General features: G+C 41.4%; 2 protein-coding genes and 1 long non-coding RNA gene across 7 annotated transcripts in view; 1 reads left to right on the top strand and 2 right to left on the bottom strand.

The window, feature by feature from the left end:
• Positions 1 to 5409, top strand: part of TNXB (tenascin XB) — a 69298-nt gene extending 63889 nt beyond the window's left edge. For all 4 annotated transcript variants that reach the window (XM_072637571.1, XM_072637569.1, XM_072637568.1 and 1 more), the window contains 11 exons: positions 327 to 449; positions 628 to 771; positions 1144 to 1263; positions 1407 to 1550; positions 1713 to 1843; positions 1992 to 2124; positions 2317 to 2468; positions 2600 to 2696; positions 3127 to 3288; positions 3414 to 3577; positions 3890 to 5409. In XM_072637571.1, the coding sequence (XP_072493672.1) occupies positions 327 to 449; positions 628 to 771; positions 1144 to 1263; positions 1407 to 1550; positions 1713 to 1843; positions 1992 to 2124; positions 2317 to 2468; positions 2600 to 2696; positions 3127 to 3288; positions 3414 to 3577; positions 3890 to 3991 (1472 nt within the window). In that variant the 3' untranslated portion in view covers positions 3992 to 5409. The remainder of the gene's footprint in view (positions 1 to 326; positions 450 to 627; positions 772 to 1143; positions 1264 to 1406; positions 1551 to 1712; positions 1844 to 1991; positions 2125 to 2316; positions 2469 to 2599; positions 2697 to 3126; positions 3289 to 3413; positions 3578 to 3889) is intronic.
• CYP21A2 (cytochrome P450 family 21 subfamily A member 2) lies at positions 5399 to 9583 on the bottom strand. 2 transcript variants are annotated; one of them, XM_072637575.1, is made up of 10 exons: positions 9358 to 9583; positions 9159 to 9248; positions 8783 to 8934; positions 8506 to 8601; positions 8231 to 8332; positions 7969 to 8055; positions 6538 to 6741; positions 6187 to 6365; positions 5985 to 6088; positions 5399 to 5709 (listed from the first exon to the last, which is right to left on the bottom strand). In XM_072637575.1, the coding sequence occupies exons 1-10, from the start codon at positions 9554 to 9556 to the stop codon at positions 5435 to 5437; spliced, it is 1488 nt and encodes a 495-aa protein (XP_072493676.1). In that variant the 5' UTR covers positions 9557 to 9583; the 3' UTR covers positions 5399 to 5434. The 2 variants fall into 2 exon arrangements, with proteins under 2 accessions (XP_072493676.1, XP_072493677.1); XM_072637576.1 differs by having other exon boundaries at positions 6538 to 6732; positions 9358 to 9580.
• Positions 9584 to 11550: 1967 nt separating this feature from the next.
• LOC140522308 (uncharacterized) lies at positions 11551 to 22167 on the bottom strand. The gene is made up of 3 exons (XR_011973275.1): positions 22094 to 22167; positions 13710 to 13772; positions 11551 to 11604 (listed from the first exon to the last, which is right to left on the bottom strand). It is a non-coding gene; the product is annotated as an uncharacterized lncRNA (long non-coding RNA).
• Between the last annotated feature and the right edge of the window lie 1236 nt (positions 22168 to 23403).

Below are 23403 nucleotides of genomic sequence, written 5' to 3'. Positions count from 1 at the left end.
ACCACTTTCTTTTTCTCTCAAAAAGGGATGGTAATTTTGGAGAGCAAAAGACACGTCATGGCATAAATGAGAGTGTCTCGAATCTTTAAAGAGGGCTATCATTTTCCATTTCCAGGGCCCTGAAATAGAAAAAGAAGGGTGGAATACATCATATAGAAAGAAATAGCCAATAAGAAATAGAGGACAATAGAGATGAGAGAGAAGATCCTGGCAAAATCGCCCTTTCTTGAGCTGGAAAGGGGTCCCAATCCTATCCAATCCAATAAATATTAAGTGCCTACTGTGTGCCAGCCATGGGACTGTAACTGCTTTCCCTACTGATTTAGTGCTAGAAAGCCCCCGAGACCTCAAGTTCAGTGAAATCCAAGAGAACTCAGCCAAGGTCAGCTGGACTCCACCCCCGAACCGAGTGGATGGTTTCAAAATCTCCTACCAGCTAGCAGATGGAGGTAATCTGCCAGCTTATCTACCTTGTCTCCATCTTGACTTCACCTCATTTTCCTTCATCCTCTACTACCTCTCCCTGAACCTGTTTTCCCTCATTTTCTGTTGTCTTCCTTCCCTACATCCCTAATCCTTTGAAGCCTCTACATGAGTTTATCTCATCCCCTTCCCTTGTATTTCCAGGGGAGCCACAAAGTATACAAGTGGACGGTCATACCTGGCACCAGCACCTAGTGGGTCTGACCCCTGGAACCCGATATGAAGTGACTGTGGTATCTGTTCGTGGCTTTGAGGAAAGTGAGCCCCTCACTGGCTTCCTCACAACTGGTAAGACAGTCATGGGGAGGACAGGGAAAAGAGGAGGGGACAAAAGGCAGAGAGAGGAGAGATAGGTAGATAGGAGAACAGACAGGAAAAAGTGAGAAATATGGAGGGAGATGAAGAAAGTAGGAGAGCTGTGAGTGCATGGGAGATGGGGAAAATTGTGAAATGGATAAAAAAAGAGGAAGAGATCAAAGGATGAGAATGATAATAGGTTCAAGCTGGGAACTCTCAGGGAAATGGGCAGAGATGGAGGTAAGAGGAGAGAACTGAAGGGGAAGAGAATGATGGGATTAGACAGATAGGTTCAGTAGAGGTGAAAGGGAGACAGAACATAGGAACCAGCTCTGTAGCTCCATCCATCTTCCTCCATCACAGTCCCTGATGGCCCCACCCAGCTTCGAGCATTGAATGTCACTGATGATTCAGCCTTGCTGCACTGGAGTCCCCCTCAGGCCCCTGTGGAAAGATATGCTCTTCGGGTCACAGCCCCAGAGGGTGAGTTGAAGAAAGTCAGTGTGGGATACTGAAGCTTTTGAATGCCTAGATCTCTGAGGGGGAAAGACATGATTGGAGAGCATGGGGCAGGACATCTGGGGATCAAAGGGAAGCAGTAGTTAATTCTGTCTTCTCATCTCTAGTTCCACCTGTGATGGCCTCAGTTCCAGGAAGTGCTGTAGACTTCCCCCTGCATAATCTTCAGCCCCGGAAAAACTACACTGCAACCCTTAGAGGATTCCGGGGCCCTAACATCACCTCCCCTGGCAGCATCACCTTCACCACTGGTATCATGGGGCCTGGGAACCAGAAAGGGGGAGATGAGAGGGAGGAAAAGGTTCTAAAGTGATATGTTTTGTAGAGAAATGGAGGGTTAAAGACCATAGAAAGACACTGCTTTATCTCATGGGTTTAACAAGAGGAAAATGAGCTTTATCTTCCTTTCCCAGGACTGGATGCCCCACGTGACTTGAAGGCCAAAGAGATTACCCCCCGCTCTGCCTTACTCACCTGGACTGAACCTGAGTCCCCACTGAGTGGCTATTTGCTTAGCTATGATACTCCTGGAGGGCAGACTCAGGTATACCCCAGCAGCTCCCTCCACCCAGCCCAAACTCTTATGCCCACATTTGTTTCTGTCTGTCTTTCTCTGCTTCTTCTGACTTTCTCCTTCTGTGAACATCCCTTTCATTCCCTGCTCACTGATCCCTCCTCTCCCTCTGCTGTAGGAGATTCTGCTACCAGGAGGGGTCACATCTCACCAGCTGTCTGGCCTTTTCCCTTCTACTTTGTATAATGCTCGGATCCAGGCTGTCCGGGGGGAAAGTCTCACACCACCTGTGCCAACCACCTTTACAACTGGTACCTAGGGCTAGATACTGAGAGAGGAACCAAAGAGACAAAAGGGTGGGATGGTTGACAACAGTCCCCAAGAGGAAATAGAGGGAAAGGGGTGAAAGTAAGCCCTGGGGTGGAGCAACCTATGACCGGTCCTGAGTCTTGAGTTCCAGCTAGATCAGCCTCTTATTTAATCCCTGCCCCCTTTCACCCTAGGGGGACTGAGGATCCCATTCCCCCGGGATTGTGGAGAAGAGATGCAAAATGGGATAAGTAACTCCCGTACGACCACCATCTTCCTCAATGGAAACCGTGAGCGGCCACTAGAAGTTTACTGTGACATGGAGACAGATGGGGGAGGCTGGTTGGTGAGTTGAGGAACATGGGCAGGGGTGAACTCCTGAGACGATAGTCCCTTTGCCTAAGAAGTAAAAGGTTTTCCTGTCCCCAGTCCCTTATATAAATGTTAGCTATTATCATTCTTATCCCATTCCATTAGGTGTTCCAGCGCAGGATGGATGGACGCACAGACTTCTGGAGAGACTGGGCAGAATATGCCCGTGGATTTGGAGACATCTCTGGGGAGTTTTGGCTGGGTCAGTGTCTGGTCTGAGAGGAAGAACTAAGGTTTAAGGCTGAGAGAATGGAAGCCTTGGTCTCTCAAAAGGGATGAATGTGCTTTCTTTATTGTTCTTGGGTTTGGGGTTTTTTGGTTTTGTTTTTTTGGTCTGTGTTTTCCTTTGCAATACGGCTAATATGGAAATGTTTTATATGACTGCACACATATAATCTGCATCAAATTGTTTGTGTTTCAAGAAAGGGGAAGAGAGAATTTGGAACTCAAAATTTTAAAAGATGAATATAAAAATTTTGTTTTCATGTAATTCAGAAAAAATTAAATAAAAATTAATTGTAAAAAAAAAAAAAGGAGAGGGGATGAGGAGAGACAAGTTAGGGACAGAGACAGGTATGGAATCTTGGAGCTAAGAGACTGGATGTCTTACTGGATGTGCCTTCCCACCCTAGGGAATGAGGCCCTACATAGCCTGACCCAAGCTGGTGATTACTCCATGAGAGTGGATCTCCGTACCAGTAACGAGTCTGCCTTTGCCGAATATGACTTCTTTACCGTGGATTCAGCTGCAAAGTACTACCGTCTCCACCTAGAGGGATACCATGGAACTGCAGGTAAGATATCCAGTCAGGGTGGGGCAGCTCAATGGAAGTCCAGTCATCATCACATAAAGTTTACAAAGAAGTAGACTCTTTACCCTCCTCCTATACTCTGTTTCTCACACCCCTCTCCCCTTCAGGAGACTCCATGAGTTATCACAGTGGCAGTATCTTCTCCACAAGGGACAGAGACCCCAACAATTTGCATATTCCTTGTGCTGTCTCCTATCGGGGTGGCTGGTGGTATCGCAACTGCCACTATGCCAACCTCAATGGACTCTATGGAAGCATCATTGACCATCAGGTGAGATGGAGTAGTATGAGGAGAGAGGGCCTTTGGGAGGCGAGTTGTCAAGCCTGGGATGGAGAGGAAGGTAGGGAAGGTGAGAGTACCATTGAGTCATGATAAGCCAAGGTTCTCTTGTGTTGGGGGCAATGGCACTGAAGAAGTCTAGGGTCTTGGGAGTAATTGCCAGGGATCCATGGGCTCTCATACCTTTGAGTGCAAGAGACACTTTGAGCCCACTGAGCTAGAGTCAGGAGTCAGGATCAGCATGAAATAGAGAACTAGGGATACCAGATGATCATGTTGTGATTTCCATCTGCCCTCTTCTAGGGTGTGAGCTGGCATTCCTGGAAGGGCTTTGAGGTCTCCATCCCCTTCACAGAGATGAAGCTGAGGCCACGAAGTTATAACCTATCTTCCCAGAGGGCTTGATTCCTCATCTCCGGCCCTCTGATTCTGAGAGACAAAAAGGAAGGCTCCCTGCCCCAGAAGCCTCCCAGACTGTCCAGTTGCTGCCCCCCACTGGCTTATTTCAGAGAAGAGCCAGGGTCCTTATTTTTATAATACCCCCTCCTTTTCCCCAAAGAGCCAGAGTTATTCTTTGGATTTGTAGAAAATAACTGAAGAGGGGGATGGATGCGGTCCTTCTAGTCACATTACTTTCTACATTTAGTAACAGTTGCCCTTGAGTGATTAGTGACCGTCACACTCTGGGACAAAGAAATAGGCCACTTCCATAAAACTTTCAAATCTAAGTGATTATAGAAGAATATTCTTTATAGTCAACAGAAGTCTAAGGTCTGGTGGAGATGATGTTTTGAGGCCTCAAGGTAATCTCAAATCAGCAGGTGGGTGAGGGGATGGAAGTGAAGGGGAACAAGTTCATCAGAGAGCTAGTGGAGAAGGGGTAGAAGGAATCCTCTAGTAGGCAGAAGATCAGAGATGGCTTCCCCTGGCTATCCAGGCAGTACAGAGAGGCCTGCTGTGTCAACTCAGCTATGGGGGATGGGGAGGCAGAAACAGTTCAAAACTCCACTTAGGATGGCTGACAAGGATCCCCTTTTAATATAAAAAGGCCCTATTTCTGATGATGCATGCTAGAAATGTTTCCAGGTTTGTTTTTTAAATTCATAGACAGTGATTGGTTGAATGAAAGGCTTTGTATGGAGATGAGGAAGAGGGTCAGTCTAATTCAGTTTATGATGTGAAATCTGTTCTACACAAGAGCTGGGGTTATATAAAAATTGGGTCGAACTCAGCTATGTCTCAGTTTTGGAAACCAGGAGAGATCTTCCTGAGAACTTAGGGATTTAAGAGAAAAGCATGAAATTGAGCAGGTAAGGATTTTCCCCTTTCGTTAAAGTCCCCTAAGGAATTGCCTTGCCTCTAAGTAACTTAAGCCCAGGGTTACTTACAGGAGGGAAGAGGAAGGAGAGAAGAGAGAGATCCATCTTTACCTCACTTTTAAGGAATTACAGTTTTCCCCTTTATATCCCACATATGAATGATGATGTAAAGGGGTGGGGGCTGGATTTTCACATTAAGGTGAAAAAGGCCTCAATATACCCATATAGCTACCTATGTGCCCTAGCAGATACCAGCTCTTTGGTTCAGGGACAAAGATTGGCACCTGCATTTATAAAAAGCCTCAGTAGCAAACACATCCTTAGATACACTTCTAACCTTCCCTTTCTCTACCCCAAAACAAAACAAAGTGCTCCCGGATCCCAGAAAAAAAAATGTATTCCAGCCAATTGCAAAGCACCTTGGGGGGTGGGGGGAGGGAGGAGGGAAGGGCTGGAAGGGCTGTGTACAAAGTCAATAAAGAAGAAACAGTGGTTCAAGGCCTACATTTGGGCACTTTATTGGTGCACTCTATAGTGGAGAGCCAGAGGTTGTCACTCCAGCCCCAGCCTCCCGGGGCAGCAGCCGCACCTTAAAATCTGGGATCTTTGTATTGACCCCAAAGATAGGCTTCAGAGAAGGCAGATTGTGGCTGCCCTCAACTTCGGGCAGAAACGTGAAAACCTGGAGCAGATGAGCCAGGATCAGGAAGACCTCTAAGCGAGCCAGGGACTCCCCCAGGCACATCCTGGCCCCACAGCTGAACGGGATCCCCTGGGGGCTCAGTTCTGGCTCCAGGAAACGATCTAGGAGAAGAAAGGTCATTTAGAGATGGAGGTGAACCTGACTCACTGCGTTAAGCCTCTGGCCCCTCTATTCTACAGCTGCTAGGACCCGAGTAACTGGCCTTGCAGACCCCATCCCATTCCTTATCCCACCCTCTGAAAGACAGCTCCACCGAATGACCCGTAGTGGCTCTCCTCTTCCTCTTAGGCTTTAGCCTTGACCCCACCCTTCACCCCTAATTCAGATCCCAGCTCTCTGCCTGTACAGCCCCACTCCCACCCTTGGGCCCCTGTACCAGGCCGGAAGTCATAAGGCTGCGCCCAAACGCTGTCATCATGGTGAGCACCATAGATGTTGGGGATAACAATGGCGTTCTTAGGGATGTCAAAGCCACATAAGCTGAGGAAGGACAAAAGAGGGACACCTCTGATACAGATAAAGCATCCTTTTCCACCCCTCCCCATGAACCCCCAGCATAAACAGAGGGACTTCATTACGTGCTGGACTGCTTGGTGCAATGTGGGATGGCCAAGGGGGCTGCAGGTCTCAGCCGGAGCACCTCTGCAATAGTAGCATTGAGCAGAGGGAACCGAGCTCTGTCTCCGTAGTTGGGAGGACTTCCTGAAAACCCTGGCCCCAGCTCTTGATCTAGTTCTTCATGCAACCGCCTCTGTATCTGAAAGAGGGAGGGGAGCTCTTGAGTTCTTTTCTTATTGGGCTCACTCCTAACCCCCATCTCCCCTGAGGCCTCCCATCTTTGGAGTCTAGCTATAGCCCCAGTACCTCCCCAGTTGGTATCTTCCATCTCCCTCCCTAGCCTTTGACAGCCCAATCCTCTGGGGCCACACCTCTGGGTGGTGAAGCAGGAAGGCCACGGCCCAGGTGATGGTGGCTGCTGTGGTCTCTGTGCCACCAATGAATAAGTCCACCAAGGTCATGTGCACATGTCCCTCTGAAAGCTGACCTGGTCCCTCTCCTTGCTCCCTTAGTTTTTGTAGCATGTAATCAGTCAAATCCCGAGTCTGTCCTTCCACCATTGTCTCCTGGGGAAACTCAAAGAGAGAGAGAAGGTCATTTTGGGGAGGGTATAAGGGTGAAGGTGATGGGCAAAAACTTCCTTGGCGAAGGTGGATGACTAGGGTACAATGTGACTACCACTCTCTACAAAGGAGTTTTGATTTCATCCCTCTTCTCTGGGAGCCTAATGGTTCTTAAATTCTCTCTTTTTGTGGAGTCAAGTCCCAGCTCTTCCACTAACTAGCTAACTAGCTTCATGACAATGGGGGAGCAACTCCTCTGCTCACCCGTTCAGCTGTCATCACCAAAAAATTATCTCCCCACTTCCTTAGTCCTCTATTACACAAATCACTCACCCAGGTACAAAAGAGGCTTTTCACTATAGAGTTTATTAGCAGTTTAGGGAAAAGACAGTATGGTACAATGGGAAAAGAATTGCTCTGGCATCTGTTCGGGTTCAAATCCCAATTCGGAAATAACCTGTGTGACTTTGGATAAGTTATTTAATTTCCAAAGGCCTCAGTTTCCTCAGCTGTAAAATGAGAGGATTAAAACAACTAGCTTTATCATCTAGCTCTATCATCTATCAACCATAGAGCTCTAGTTCTATGATATTAAAGGTATATTCAAATATATACCTTAAAGGCTGCTACATAAAGATTGAATTACAGAGCCCAGGGATACTATTCTAGGACCCCTACCCTAAAATAGCTATGTTAGGAGCCTTATACCTTGGCTTTCTATGGTGTCAGTAATTTTGTCTCTGGGAGGATCATAGTATTATTTCAGATTGAAAGGGGCCAATCACCTAATCCAGCTCCTACAGATGAGAAAATTGCATGTAGCCCAGGGAGGTGGTGACTTCCCAAGGGCACTTGGTCTATAGCAGATCTAGGGCCTAGCCATTGTCCCATTTTGCACCAAGGTTCCCCTCTTTATTCCCCAAAACCAAGCTCCTCTAGCTCCTCCTTCCAATTTTAGGAGAAGAATTTCCTGGCCCTGTTTTGCGTCTGTGCTCTTGGCAACATTAGCATGTCTCCTGCTCTCCCAGAATTCATGCCCCAATCACCTCCCAGGACTTTATTCAATAAACATATAATGGCTACATACAATTCTCTACAAAATGCTAAATGGGACATTTCTTCATAAACTCAGTTCAAGATGTGTTTTGTGGGGAGAAGAGTGAATAGAAACCTGCCTGTGAATCACCGAGGGGAAGAATTTATGCCAACCAGCAACCTTGTAGAACATAATTCCTTTACCTTGTGCCTTCTCAACTGCTTCTGTACAATCCTGTCCCGTTTCTCTACCATCTGCTTCAGCCTTCTGAGACCTGGGTTGGGGAAAAACTGGAGAGAGGAAGTAGTTGTACCCTCCTTCTCTTCCTCCCTCTTCACCCCTGGGAAGGAAGTTAGTGCAGCCCTTCTAAGACCTAGATATTTTATCCTTCTGCCCAAGACATCCCTCTCAGCCCCTTCTCTCTCCCTCTATCAGGTGCTGGGGTCTGTATTCCAGAAACCTTACCCTGAGAAAGGGTAGGAAGTCCAAAATCTGCACTTGCCAAGAATCCCAGGCTAGCAACAATTCCTCAACATTGGTTTTAATTTCCTGAACGAGAGACTCACTCTGTCAAAAAGGGAGGAGAATTCCTTTGTTCAGATGCCTTCTGATCCCTCCTGGGGGATCAGGGTGGTGGCAAAGACAAGTCAAAGGGAGAATGAGATTGAGAAGGGACAGAATTGGGAAGAGAGGATTAAGGGGAAATGACCAAAGGAAGAAAACAAGGCTGAATCACTAACCTTTTCTCCAAAACTGAGGAAGCAGATGATGCTACAAGTGAACATTAAAAGCTCCTCAGATATGTTCACAGGAGATCCAGAGCAGGCAAGGAACCTCTGTGGGATGAAGGAGAATGAAGAGGGTTAGAGGAGATGCTGTTACTATTGCCACAAGCAGAGGGGTTACATGGGAAAAATACAATCTCAATCAGTTATAGATGGAGATGGAGATGGAGATACAGAAAGAGGGCAGCATGAAGTCCTAGAACTCAGCCTAAGAAGGTAGTAGTTTTATTACCTTACACAAATCCTGTACCATCTGCTGCATAAGAGACTCCATGCTATTCTGGACATTCAGAAGAGCAGAACGGGCCAGCTTCCTGTGGGCCTTCCAGAGTGGTGTGTAATCCCCAAGAGAGAGATCCTTTCCACTTTTGTTTGCCAGTTGGACTGGGGAGATGGAGAGGGCCAAACTGAAAAACACTGGAATCTAGAAATAGATAATCCAAAGGCCAAGCTTTCTGCTTCCAATAGCCCCTCCTTCCTTGGAAATTAATATAAGCTGCTAGTTCTTAGCTCTATCACTTTTTCCCCAAACTGGGATTCCCTTAATAACCTTACACATTTTCCCCAGCCCTTATTACAAGAAAGAGTACAATAGTCCTTTCCCTCACTAGGAAATGTTTGGGGTCTCCCTGAAAAATTCATCCATTTCTTGATGAGGGCCTCCTCAATTGCCTTCTTGGAGTTCAGGACCACCACATCTAAAGGAGAGGAAAGAACAGTTTCAGAAACAAGTTTCTTGGGTTCCAGGGAGACCTGTACAGTTGTCTGTACAGTTGTTGAGCAAGACAGAGAAGATCCTCTTCTTACCTTGTAACCCAAGGTGAAACCGATAGAGTGGCCCATACTTCTGTGCAAGGCTCAGCAAATGGCTTGGGAGATCAGCTTGAATGAGGTGGAGAAAACCAGGGACTAGAGGTGGGAAATGATGGGGTGAGACAGTCAGCTGCATCCATAGCCGCCCTAGGGCAGCTAATAGGACCAGCAATATTACCACAAAAACCAGCATGGCACAGGAAGACAAAGAAGAGAGGCAGGCAACAGACCAAATATAACCTCCACTGGACTTTCTCCCTCCTCCCTTGGACATCACTCATCCTCTTGGCCTTGAAGTGTCTTTGGGATGAGCTTCTTCCTGCCTTCCTCTTCAATATCTTTCTCCCCTTCCTGTACTTCATTGTCAAACAATTCTCCAGCAACCGCAATAACGAATCTCACTTCTCTAACGTTAGAGAGCCATCTATCAATTAAGAATAGAACACAGGATCCTTGAACCTGGCTTTCTAGTTTGCAACTCAGCTCAGCTTGCATCATCTCAGACAGGGTACAAGCAGAGAAATGGACACCCCTACGCTTTCCATAATGTCCCTCCTCTACTTTCTCTGCCTGCTTCTAGACCTCTCCAGTGAGGCAGAGATGTTCTTGCACAGACTTATCCTCAAGTGGAATAATCAATAAAAAACTATATATTTTGCTGATCCTTCAAATGGGGATAATCATAGGAATCCTGTCTAGCTCCTGTGATTGTCTTGAGAAATAATAGATATGAAAGGGTTCTTTGAAAGAAGTGAAAATGCAGAAATCACAATACAAAGAAAATGAACATTAGATAATTAGAATGACCAAGCATGGTCCCATAGAAGGATTAAGAAATTTCACCTCCTTCTCTTCTCTGCAGAAATGGGAGATTATAGTGTGGAATATTACTATACAGATGTGGTTGCAGTGTTGGTTGATTTGACTAAACTGCTTTTTTCTGTTTCCATTTTGTTCTTTATTCTAAGAGAGGGTCCAAACATGATGCAAAGAGGAAGGAGAAAGAAAGAAAGAGAGAGAGTGAGACAGAGAGGGAGGGAGAGAGAGAGGGAGGGAGAAGGAAAGAAGGAAGGAAGAAGAAAGGAAAGAAGGAAGGAAGAAAAAGAAAGGAAACAAAGGAAGGAAGGAGGAAAGAAAGAAGGAAGGAAGGAAGATTAACTCACAGAATACACAGATTCACACACCCCCAGAATGACAACACTGCAAGGGGTCTTAGAAACCATGAAGTCCAACCCCCTCACTTAACTGAATGTCAGCTATACTTTCTTTTTAGTTCAGGCATTTTCTAGAATCTACCCTTCTCCCTACTATACATCACAGTTTTTGTTTTATACATTCCTTACACAAACACAAATAATTAAATATAATTCCTACCTACAATAAAGAGAGGGCCACCTGGTCACCCCTCAAACTTGCTAAAGGGTAGAAATAAAAATAACACAACAATTTGAAGATTTATGGCTCTCTCAGTAACCTTGTAAGATAGGCTGGACAGATATTATTAGCTCAGTTTTCCAGATAAGGAACCTAAGATTCAGTGAGATTAAGTAGGGTCTCTTGTGTAGGGGTCACTCAACTAGTGATAAAACTAGGACTAGAATTCAGACCTCCCACTGTCAAGGCCAAAACCAGTCTTCTGTCAGAGTTCTTCTGCTTAAGAGAATTCTGGATTCTCAGGCTCATAGCTCCCACTCAAATAGTCAGAAAGCTTCCTCTCTGACAGTATGCTATATATTGTCACCACTTCCCCAGGTTTAAAGAATGAACAATCTTATTTACAGATTAATGAAAACAAACAGAATTCTCCTTAGAAGCTGCGGGTAATTAAGTCTTTTTCTCTTCCTGGGGAAAAAAAAAAGGCATTACCAGGAGAAGCATGCATATTGTTCCTTGCCTATCCATCTTCTAGGCGTTTTAGGAAGTAACCTCTGACATTATCCAGCTGAAATAACAGAGAATAAAAGGAGAATGTGTGGGTATACCCTTGTGCCCCATAGAATTAGGGATGGAGTCAGATCTAGGGAATCTGGTTCATGTAGATCTCTGGCAGACTTCTTAAGTGTGAGACTTGGGGCTATGGTGACTGCTACAAAAGAAAGTTTCAGAAAAACAAAAACACCCTAGTTGGGAGGTAGTTTTTGAACTATAAATAAGAGTATTCTTCCCTAAAGGCTAGTATTAAGACACCTCCTTGAGAAATGAACTCAGTGGATTTTCTGGTCTTCTGATCAAAACCATCTCCTTTTATGACGTCAAAAAGAAAAAAAAATGGCAAATCTAAGAAAAAGACTGACAATTGAAAAAGGAGAATAAAAGTAGTCTTAAAAGCAACTCCAATGGTCATCCTTGACCCTACCACTACTTACAAATATACCAACCCCATGTTTAAGAATTCAGAAATCCCTTCATCTAACCATAATCTATTGACTTTTCACTTCTCTTGGCTGCCTTCCCTTACAAAACCATTCTCTATGTCCATACTGTGATCCTTGGACCCCTCAGTTCTCTCTCAGGTCTTCATCCCTGCATCAGCTTCTTCTCTTTGCCCCATCTTTAATCTTTGATGAACCAATTCAATTCTACATTGTCTTTTCTCTTGAATCTTTAACCCCCTTATAAATTGGCTGCCTATGCCCTGCCAAGCCTCAGTCTTGTCTCACTCCCACCTTTAGGGGATTCCACCTTTGCTTTGACATATACACTGCTCAACAAAGTAGAGACCATAATACACCCATTCAGAATGGGTCTACTACAAACTGATGTTACACAACTTCAACTGGGCCCTCATTGCTGCTAGGCAATCCTACTATACCTTCCTTATCAATGCATCATCTCTCTCTCCACTGTGGCTCTTCCAAACCTTTTCATCTCTCCTCTAACTTCCTTTGGCTTCCCCTCCCCACTCTTAGCTGAGAATCTTGCCTCATCTTTTACAGAAAAAAAATGAGGCTGTTAACCATGAGGTCCCTCTTCACCCTTCTTCCTCATTTCTTATTGCTCAGATCCTTCTTTTACCACTGTCTTCTCCTTCACCTCTGTCACACATAATGAGGTGACCTTACTCCTTACCAAGGCTAACCCCTCTACCTGCTCAAACAAATGTCATTCCATACTATTTCCTTCAACAAAATGTCCCCTCTGTCATCCCCACTCTTTCACTTACTGTCAGTTTCTCTCTCTTTACTGGCTCATTCTCTATTGGCTACAAACATGTCCATGTCTCCCCCATTCTGAAAAAATCCTCAACATTTTTCCAGCTCTGCTAACTCTCACTCTATATTTCTTCTGCCCTTTGTAATTTAAAAGGCCTTTTTCTCTCCTCTCACTCTTTCTTAACCCCTTATAATGTGACTTCTTACCTAATCAATCATTCTATCTGCTCTTTTACCAATGATCTTAGCTGCCAAATCCAATGGTCTTTTCTCAATCTTCATTCTCCATGACCTCTCTGCAACTTTCAACACTGCTGATCTTCTTCTCCTTGATACTCTTTTCTGTCTGGATTTTTGAGATATCATTCTCTCTTTCTTCTTTTCACAAAAATCTGACCACTTCTCAATCTTTTATGGGGGGTCCTCATTCAGATCATGCCCTCTAACTGTAGGTGTCTCTCAGGGTTCCACCCTGGGCCTTCGTCTTCCCCCACCTTTACTACTTCATTTGATCATCTCATCAGCTCCCATAGATGTAACTGACATCTCTATGCTGACGGTTCTCAAATCTACCTATCCTGCCCCAACCTTCCTACTGACCTCCAATCTCACATCTACAACTGCCTTTCAGAATCTTAAACTAGATGGTGGTCCAATATCTTAAACGAAACAGATCCAAAACAAAACTCGTTACCTTTCCCCCTAAACCCTCTCCCTGCTCACTTTCCCTATTACTATAGAGGACAACACCATTCTCCCATCCTTCTGACTCACAACCTAGAAATCATCCTGGATTCCTCATTTTCTCTCATCTCACACACACCCTCATATCCAAGTTGTTGCTAAGGTCTGTTGATTTTACCTTTGCAACATCTCTCAATGTGCCCCCTTCTTTCATCTGACACTTCCATCACTCCAGTTCGGGTCCCTCACCCCCTCACACCTTGTGATAGCCTGCTGGTGGGTCTGCCTGCTTCAAATCTCTCCCTACTCTAATCTAGCCTCCATTTAGCCAACAGTGGTTTTTCTAAAATTCAGGCCTGCCCATGTCACTCTCCCTACTCAGTAAACTCAAGTGATTCCCTATCACCTCCAGAATCAAATACAAAATCCTCTGGCATTCAAAGCTCTTCCTAACCTAGGCCTCACCCCCCACTTTTCTATTCTTCTTACACTTTACTCCCCAACACATACTCTGATCCAGTGACACTGGAAGTCAGTGATTGGGCTGCATCTTGAAGGAAGTGAGGGATTCCACTAAAGAAAATAAATGAAGGCAAATAATTACAGTTAGAAATACGTAGCAAAACTATATTTTGGGAAACTTAGTGTACTTTGAGAAAGATAATTTTAGAAAATTTGCGAAAGACAAATCTAACCAAAAAAAGATAAATAAGAAATAAGTTAAGGACTTGCATAGAATTTTACAACTGTTAGGTGTGATAGAGCATCAACAATTACTTAATGGAAATAGAAAGGAATGTAGATCATCTCATTTGTGCATAGTACCAACTATGTGTAAACAAATGTAGAAAAGCAAAAACTAAACACATGCTTTCCTGACCACAGTACAATAAAATTATAGTCAATAAAGGGCATCTAAGGAATAAATTCATACTTAAAGAGGAGTACAAAATTTAACCTGAGTGAATATGTGGATCAAAGAATAAATCTCTGAAACAATCGATAATTTCATTAAAGAAAAGGACAACAGAAAACACACTAAAACTTTTCAGATGCAGCCAAACAGTCCTAAAGAGGAAATTTTATCTCTCCATACACTTTTATCAGCAAAAGAAAAAAATATTACTAAATAGGACATTCAACTAAAAACAGTAGAAAAACAACAAATCACAAAACCTCAAACTAAACACCAAAATAGAAAATACTAAACATCAAAAGAAAGATTAATGAAATTAAAAGAAAAAGCTGATTAAATTGACAAGTAAAACAAAAATCTAATTTTAAAATAATATAATATAAATACTTTTACTTCATTTATTTAAAGAGAGGAAAACCAAGTTTTCAGTATCAAAATTTTTTAAGGAACACTCTAGGACAGTGATTGATTAAAAGGGATAGTGAATATAAAACCATAATTTTTTAATCTTCCTTTCAAGATGCAGAAATGTAGTATCTATATGTGACAGGCAACACAGTAGATAAGAGTACTGGACTTGAAGTCCAGATAATCTGAGTCCAAATCCTGTCTTGGAAACTAATTATGAGATCCTGAGCAAATCATTTAATTTCTCTTAGTTTCAGTTTCTTCATCTGTACAATGGAGAAAACAAAAAAGCCCCTACCTCACAGTGCTTTTGTAAGTAAGATAACCTATGTAAAGTGCTTTGCATACCTCAGCTATGTAAAACTTAGCTAGAATGGTGCAGCTGCTTTCCCTGCAGAGTCCTTGGAAGAGAATTAGCTTCTTTCAGCGAGATTTTTGGGGACCCCTTCAGGTATCTCTTTTCAGAATCATGATGGTAAAGCTCAAACTGCTTCTGGACTCTAACACCCCGCAAATACAGTCTTGCCAAATACCTTCATCACTTTCTTTGGGGCATTATCCACAACTACCTATCTATCTAACTCCAGATCAATAGGCAGCTCAACCAGGAAGAGGTGTCAGTCAACCACATCCTAATTTGAAGCAGTGTCTTCAAGGAAAATGGAAAATACATTCCTATATCTTCTCCTATGTCTTATCAAAGTCAAGTGCAAGTCATGTCATCATTTATCTGATGGTATGGTCTTCTTCAGCAATGAAGGACGAACATGGTACATTCCTTACGTCTTTCTCAACAAAAATATTTTTTGGATCAAGTGAGATAATATTTTTAAAGCACTTACCACAGTCCCTGGCACATGGTAAGTTCTTAATAAATGCCTGTTCTTTTTCCCATAAACCCTGAGAATGATTTTTTTTTAATGAAAAGAAAGATAACAACTCTATCTCTGGTGATAGCTCCCACAATATTAACAGTCATGAGAAAAGGAAATGTCACAAGTATTTTCTTATGGTTCTTATTAGTGAATAAATCAACCTGATCTTATCAAGATTTGTCGTAACAACTATCCTCTGTCTCCTAACCCTGCAGTTTAAACCCATGTGACAGCAAGAACAGAATTGCTCACTTTGGACACGTGCTGGTTGAGGTCTAGGTTCCTGGGCTCCCTCAATGTCTCTGGACTTTGAAGCATTTTTTCCACTGATTCTGGACTAAGATAATGCTGTTGTGTTAACTTTAAAGTGATACTGGATCAAAAAAAAAAAAACTGCTGCCATGACCCAGATACCAAAAACTTTTTGAAAGCTTTGGAGTTAACTAAATAGCGGAGACCACTAAATGATGTCAAGGAGAAGCTCATGGACATAGAATCTCCAGTTTGCAGGCACGTTCAAAGAGGGGCTACTGACGTCTATTTCCTGAAGGCTAGGCTAGCTAAACTAACCTTTGACATTTTTGCGATGCTGAGGAGTGTTTAATGTCATTGTGTGTGTGTGTGTGTGTGTGTGTGTGTGTGTGTGTGTGTGTGTGTGTTTGAAAAGCTCAAAATAAGCAAGATCATGTATTGAGGGAAGAAGGCAGTGGGGAGAGGGGTAGGGATCAAATCTGTAGAAAATAAGAAGCTACCAAGAAAAAAAAACAATACTTCATTTGGGCTAAGATGAGCATTATTATAATTCTGGAAACAGAAAATCTCAGCAATTTACGGGTAAAAGGCAAAAGAGTGACAGGCAGTAAATTGCCTGTGTAGGCAGAGTAATAATTCTGTCTCCCAACAGAAAACTTTTGCCTTCCAAATTGATCATTGCCAGGGGAAATAGCTTTAAAGTATGTTCTGGAAAGATGATAGAGATTTTGCTTTAGGTGGTGGCAACTTTCCCTGAAGAATTTACTTATAAATAATAGCCTAGGGTCTAGAAGAGGAAAAACTTCCTATAGGAAGCTAGTATAGATACGTATATACATCCTCTAGCAAGCCATGTATGTTTACCTTCACAGAGAAAGGATGGTAGGTTCAGTCGCAAATAACATAAATTGCAAGCTTGTCCATATATACATTGTGAAAAACAATACAAAAAGCAGACCAGACTTTATGGAATGCAATGCAGTTTTCATTTAGCTGGCATGAACAAAGGGAACAATTCCGATTCTGCATCCCTGTTAATTAAGCTCCCTCACTGGATATACTTTATATTCCTATCATTTTAATGAAGATAACAAGGAAGCCACATAATATATTTAATTTTCCATGCAATGCTTGAAGTCATTAGGATTATGGAGGGACACTGTCACTTCTCCCATTAGAGGTAGCTGGTGGCACAAGGGATAGAACTCTGGGACTGAAGTCAGAATGTCTGGGTTCAAATATGACCTCAGACACTTAAAAGCCGTGTGACCCTGGGCAAGTTACTTAACCTCTACCTGCTTCTATTTCCTCAACTGTAAAATGAGGATAATAATAGAGTCTACCTCTCAAGGTTGTTATGAGAATCAAATGTGATAATATTTGTATATACATGTACATTTATACTTAGCGTAGCATATGCTAGGTATTTAATAGATGCTTATTCTCTTCCCTTATTAGAATGTAAGTACTTGATCATTCTTTAATCCCTTCCAATTGTTCAAATATATTTACTCTTCTAAGTTTCCCTTGATTCTTGTATTTAAATTTCAAAGTTTCTACTCAGTCCTGATGCTTTCATCATGAATGCTTGAAAGTCTTTATTCCAGGAGGGGTAATAGGTAGAGATCTGCTTTCAGAGTCAAGAAGACCTAGGTTTAGTTCCTATCTCTGACACATACTGTCTGTAAGATGCTCAGGAAGTCATTTAATTTCAGTGCTCTAGAAAAACTCTCTAAGATTGTAAATTGAAAGTTGAAGCATTGGTAGCAGGCCTAACCCTTATCCCTATGCTTAGAATCACTCTCAGTATTATAGGGTAAGTTATTCTTGGTTGTAAATTTTTAACTTTTGCCTTTTCAAATATCATATTCCAAGATCTCTTTCCCTCATAGTAGTAGATGCCAGGTCTTGTATGACCCTAACTATATTTCCATGGCACTTGAATTCTGTCTTTCTGGATACTTGTAGTATTTTTTTCTTCTATTTGGAAGTTCTACATCTTGGCTGTGACATTTTTGGGGTTTCTTTCAGGAAGTGACTGGCTGGTTCTACTTTCACTTTTTTCTCTGCTTAGAAGAAATCAGGAAAGTATTCATTTATGAAAACCATGGTATCCAGATACTTTTCTGGTTGGTCATGGTTTTCAGGGAATCCAATAATTTGTCAATTATCTCTCCTTAACCTATTTTCTAGATCAGTTATTTTCAATGGTTGATAATTTTTATTATTTTCTATTTTTCAGTCTTTTTATTTTGAGCTAATATTTCTCATTTCATGGAGAAACTGAGTTCTGTTTAATTCATTCTAATTTTTAAGGAGTCCAGTACTTGGATAATATTTTTTTACCTTCTCTTCTAAGCTTTTTATTCTCCTTGCAATTTTTTTGTTGTTTCAGAGCAGTCACTTAATTTTGTTTTCTCTCGCTTCATTTTTTCCAAGAGTTTTTATAGTCCTTTTAGTCAAGCTAAAGTTTTTGTGTTTTTTTCTCATCGGCAGAGGCTTTGCTTATAGTTGTTGTGGGGTTACTTTTTTGTTCAGATAACTATTATTCTGAGTTTTTCTCCTTAGCAACTTTTGACCCACCATGTTTCTTCACAGAGTTCAATGTTTTCTTTTGTTCACTCACATCTCTGGACTTAAGTTCATGATTGGGATTTGCATCAAGGCCAGGTTTCTCTCCCCCACACCCCCACCTTCATTCTTGAATGGGGTCATTGGTCCGGTTTGATACTGACCTTGACTTCCTGGATTCCTACTACTAGCTTCACTTCCCCTCTTGAGCCTGGACTTAGAGTTCTGGCAGGGTTCAGTGTCCCAGTTGGAGCTCTTTGGCTAGAAGTCCCCAATTCAGGCACTGTCATGGGCTACTGACCCTCAGAGTTTTCCCTGTCAGGGTACTGCCTCTTTTATGCATCTATGGTGGTGCAGTGGATAGAGCACCAGTGCAGAAGTCAGGAGGACCTGAGATCAAATCTCACCTCAGACACTTGACACTCGCTAGCTGTGTGACTTTGAGCAAAGTCACTTAACCCCAGTTGCCTCATCCTGGGTCATCTCCAGTCATCCTGATGAATATCTGGTCACTGGATTCAGGTGGCTCTGGAGAAGTGAGGCTGGTGACCTGCACAGCCCTCCCTCACTCAAAACCAAGTCAAGTGTAAGTCATGTCATTATTTCTCTGATGGCATGGTCTTCTTCCACAATGAAGGATGAACACATACATGTGCTTAAAGAAAGAGTGAAGTAGGTAACAGGAAGAGCTGGAAGATTAAACAATGATTGTGCTTTTCTGTTTTAGACAAGTGTACCAGAAAGATTAAAAAAAGAAGTTAGAGACTTGAATTGAATATGATAAAAAAAATAGATATGACAATTTGGCAGTTGTTGACTGGATATATTAATGAGTATGCCAATTTTTCAGCCTTGCACAATAACTTCACAAAAATTGACCATGGGCTATGGCATTAAGAAAACAAATGGCAAAAAACTAAATTATTAAACACATCATTTATGTTGTTCAGTTGTTTTTTCAGTTGTGTCTAACTCTTTGTGATTCCCTTTGGGGTTTTATTTCAAGAATACTAGGTTGGCTTACCATTTCTTTCACCTGCTCATTTTATAGATGAGGAACTGAGGCAAACAAGTTAAGTGAATTGCTCAGAGTCACACAGCTAGTAAGTGTGTGATTATAATTTGAACTCAAGTCTTCCTCATTTCAGGTCCAATGCTTTATCTACTCTACCACCTAGCTGCCCAGATGATCTTTATGGACTATGATAAAATAAAAATGTAATTGATAGGGGAAATATGAACAAAAATTTCCAACTTAGGTACTAAATAATGTATCCTAAAGAATGAATAGATAAAATAATAACAAAATTCATTTGAAAGACTAAAAGTTACAGAAAATCAAAGGAATTAATGAAAAAAAAATTAAAGGAAGGAGATGGAGTGGTACCAGATCTTATGTTGTATTATAAGGTGGTAATTATCAAAACTATCCGGTACTGGCTAAGAAATAGAAAGATAGAGCAGAGTAATTATACCACACATAATAGTAAATTATTATCATGTTACAATTTATATTATAATCTAATAGAGAGAAATTTAAAATAAATAAAATATAATTATAGTGTTATAATAATAAAACTTGTGTTTGACAAATGTAAGGATGCAAGCTTTTGGGATAAGAAGTCACCATTTGGTAAAAATTGTTGGGAAAACTGGAAAGCAATCAAGCAGAAACTAGGTATAGGTCGATACACCCAGATAAGGTTCAAAATAGATACATGACTTAGATGTAAAGGAAGATGCCATAGATCAATTAGAGGAATATGGAACATATTACCTGACAGATTTATGGATAAGAGAAGAATTATGAATAGACAAAAGAAAGAGAGTATTGTGAGATATAAAATGGATAATTTTGATTACATTAGCTGTAAAAGGTTTCGTACAAATAAAACAAATGTAGCCAAGATTAGGAGGAAAGGAGAAAACTGGGAGAAAAAAAACTTTTCATACAGTTTTTCAGATGATCTCATATCTCAAATATACAGAGAACTTTGTCAAATTTATAAGACTATGGGTCATTTCCCAATTGATAAATGGTCAAAGGATATGAATAGGCAGTTTATAGATTAAGAAATCAAAGCTATATATAGTATTATGAAAAAATACTGTAAGTCATTATTGATTTCTTATTGTTGCTTAGTTGTTTCAGTTATGCCTGATTCTGTGACCCCATTTGGGGTTTTCTTAGCAAAGATACTGGAGTGGTTTGCCATTTCATTCTCCAGCTCATTTTACAGATGAGGAAACTGAGACAAACAGGGCTAAGTGACTTGCCCAGGATCACATAGCTAGTAAGTGTCTGAGGTCAGATTTGAACTTAGGTTTTCCTGACTCTGGGCCCAGCACTCTAATCACTGTGTCACCTAACTGTCCTTCATTATTGATTAGAGAAATGCAAATTTTAAAAAAACTTCTAAATATCCTCTCTCACCTCTCAGTTTGGCTAAAATGACAGAAAGGGAAAATGACAAGTACTGGAGGGGATGTGGAAAAATTAGGACATTAATACACTGTTGGTGAAACTGTGAATTGGTCCAATCATTTTAGAGAGCAATTTGGAATTATGCCCAAAGACCTTTATATGTGTGTGTGTGTATACATATATATGTGTATATATATACATATATATATATATATGTCCTTTGACTTAGCAATACCTTCACTAGTTCTGTGTCTCAAGGTGATCAGACAAAAAGGAAAAGAACCTATATGTTATAAAATATTTATAGCAGCTCTCTTTGTGGTGGCAAAGAACTGGAAATTGTGGGAATGCCCATCAATTAGGGAATGGCTAAACAAGTTGTGGTATATGATTGTGATGGAATATTACTATATTGTAAGTAATGATGAGCAGGTTTGTTTTAGAAAAACGTGACTGACAAATAGAAATGTGTATAGTATATTCTTACAAATATGTGTATGTGTGTATATGTATATAAATATATAGTATATGTATATATATTCATGTTTAATTGTAGCCTTCTCTAGGGTGGGGGAGGGAGATAGAAAAAAGTAAATTAAAAGTGCACATCAGAAAACAAAAGAATACTTAGAAAGAAGCTCAGAAACATTGACACTGAAAACAAAGTGTTGGTTGGTTGTTGTCCTTCGTCTTCGAAGAGGACCAAAATGACATCACCATGAAAAAGTGAAATTTCAGTGGGTCCAACTGTGGCTGATCAGACCAATACGAGCTCGGAACGCTCTACCACAGGTTGGGCACAGATAGTACGTGTGAATAGTTGGAGTGGATACTCCAAATTGGCTCATCCTACGTTTACTTTGTGCTGTCTCAATTCTGCTTTGCTCAAAGAGCACAGTACCCTTTCTGATTTGGGCACACCATGCTGAGTGTTCCTGTGCCAGTGTCTCCCATGTTGCACAGTCAAATCCAAAGGTCTTGAGAGTGTCCTTGTATCATTTCTTCTGGCCACCACGTGATCACCTGCCCCATGAGAGTTCTCCATAAAAAAGTCTTTTTGGCAAGCATACATTTTGCATTCAAACAATGTGGCCAGCCCATTAGAGTTGCACTCTCTGAAGCATATTTTGAATACTCGGCAGTTCAACTTGAGCAAGGACCTCAGTGTCTGGTACCTTATCCTGCCAGGTGATCCTCAGAATCTTCCTAAGACAGCTCAAATGGAAGCAATTCCGTTTCCTGGCATGGCGCTGGTAGACTGTCCATGTTTCACAAGCATATAACAATTAGGTCAGCACAACTGCTCTGTAGACCTTCAGTTTGATAGTCAGTCTAATACCTCTTCTCTCCCAAACTTTCTTTGGAGTCTCCCAAACACTGAGCTAGCTCTGGCAATGCGTGCATCAATCTCATTGTCAATGTGTACATCTCTGGAAAGTATACTTACCAAGGTAAGTGAACTTATCCATGGTATTCAAAACTTCTCCATTTGTGGTAACTGATGGTTCCACGTATGGATGGTGTGGTAGTGGCTGATGGAGCAGCTGTGTTTTTTTGGTGTTAATTATTAGACCAGAATTAGCATAGGCAGCAGAAAATTGATCCATACTTTGTTGCATCTCAGCTTCAGAGGCTGCATTGAGTGCACAATCATCTGTAAACAGAAAATCATTAACCAACACTCCCTCCAATTTGGTCTTGGCTTGTAGCCTTTTCAAATTGAAGAACTATATAGCTTTAAAAAAAAAAAGTAAACAGTTTGAAATTGAAATTTATTGTTTTATACTGAATCCTCTATATTTTGTTATATACGTGGAAATGTCATTTTTTCTTTTCTCATTTTATATTTAGATTTAAAATGAATAAAATGTTTTTAAAAACATGAAAAGACTTGCATGAAATAATAAAGAGTAACATAAGCAGAACCAAGAGAACAATGCATACAATAACAGTTCAAAGAATAAGCAGGAATGACTAAACTATTCTGAGTATTATAAATATTCAAATCAGCTACCAAAAACCTATTAAGGAAGCTACTATCCTCCTCCAGAGAAAGAACTGATAAATAGATGGATGCATAGTATAGTTATGTATCTGTGTGTATATGTGTGCATATGCACATGTGTATGTGTGTGTGAAATGGTAGCTTTCTCCAGTGTTGGGTGGTAAGGGAGGGAAGAAGAAAATTCAGAATTCAAAAGGTAACAAAAAAATTCAATTTAAAAAAGAAAATATTTTTTTAAATGAATGGATCAAAGAATTATAGAATTTCAGATTGGAAGGAAGTTCCATGACCATCTGGCCCAATACATACCTCAAAAGAAACCCCCACAATAATACACCTGATAAGTGATCTTCTAGTCTCTGTTAGATGCCCTTTAATGAGGGGAACCCATTATCCCTTAAGAAAGTTCATTCCAATTTTAGACAGTTCTATTTGTTAAGAGAGTGGTTAGGTGGCATGGTGGATAAAGCTTCTTACCTGGAGTCAGGAAGACTCATCTTTCTAAGTTCAAATCCAGCCTCAGACACTTCCTAGCTATGTGAATCTGGTCAAGTCATGTAACCTTGTTTGCCTCAGTTTCCTCATCTGAAAGAAATAGCAAACCATTCCAGTATCTTTGCCAAGAAAACTGTAATGAAGAGTCAGACACATCTGAAAAAGATGACTGAACAACAACAATTTGTTGAGAAGCCTTTCTTGATATCATACATATGTTTGCCTCTTTACAAGGTCCTCCCATTTTCCTTGGTTCT

Source organism: Notamacropus eugenii, chromosome 2 (genome assembly GCF_028372415.1).
Source record: "Notamacropus eugenii isolate mMacEug1 chromosome 2, mMacEug1.pri_v2, whole genome shotgun sequence".
NCBI lineage: Eukaryota > Metazoa > Chordata > Mammalia > Diprotodontia > Macropodidae > Notamacropus > Notamacropus eugenii.
Note: the sequence above shows the minus strand (reverse complement) of the source record. Positions and strands in the feature narration are given on the sequence as shown.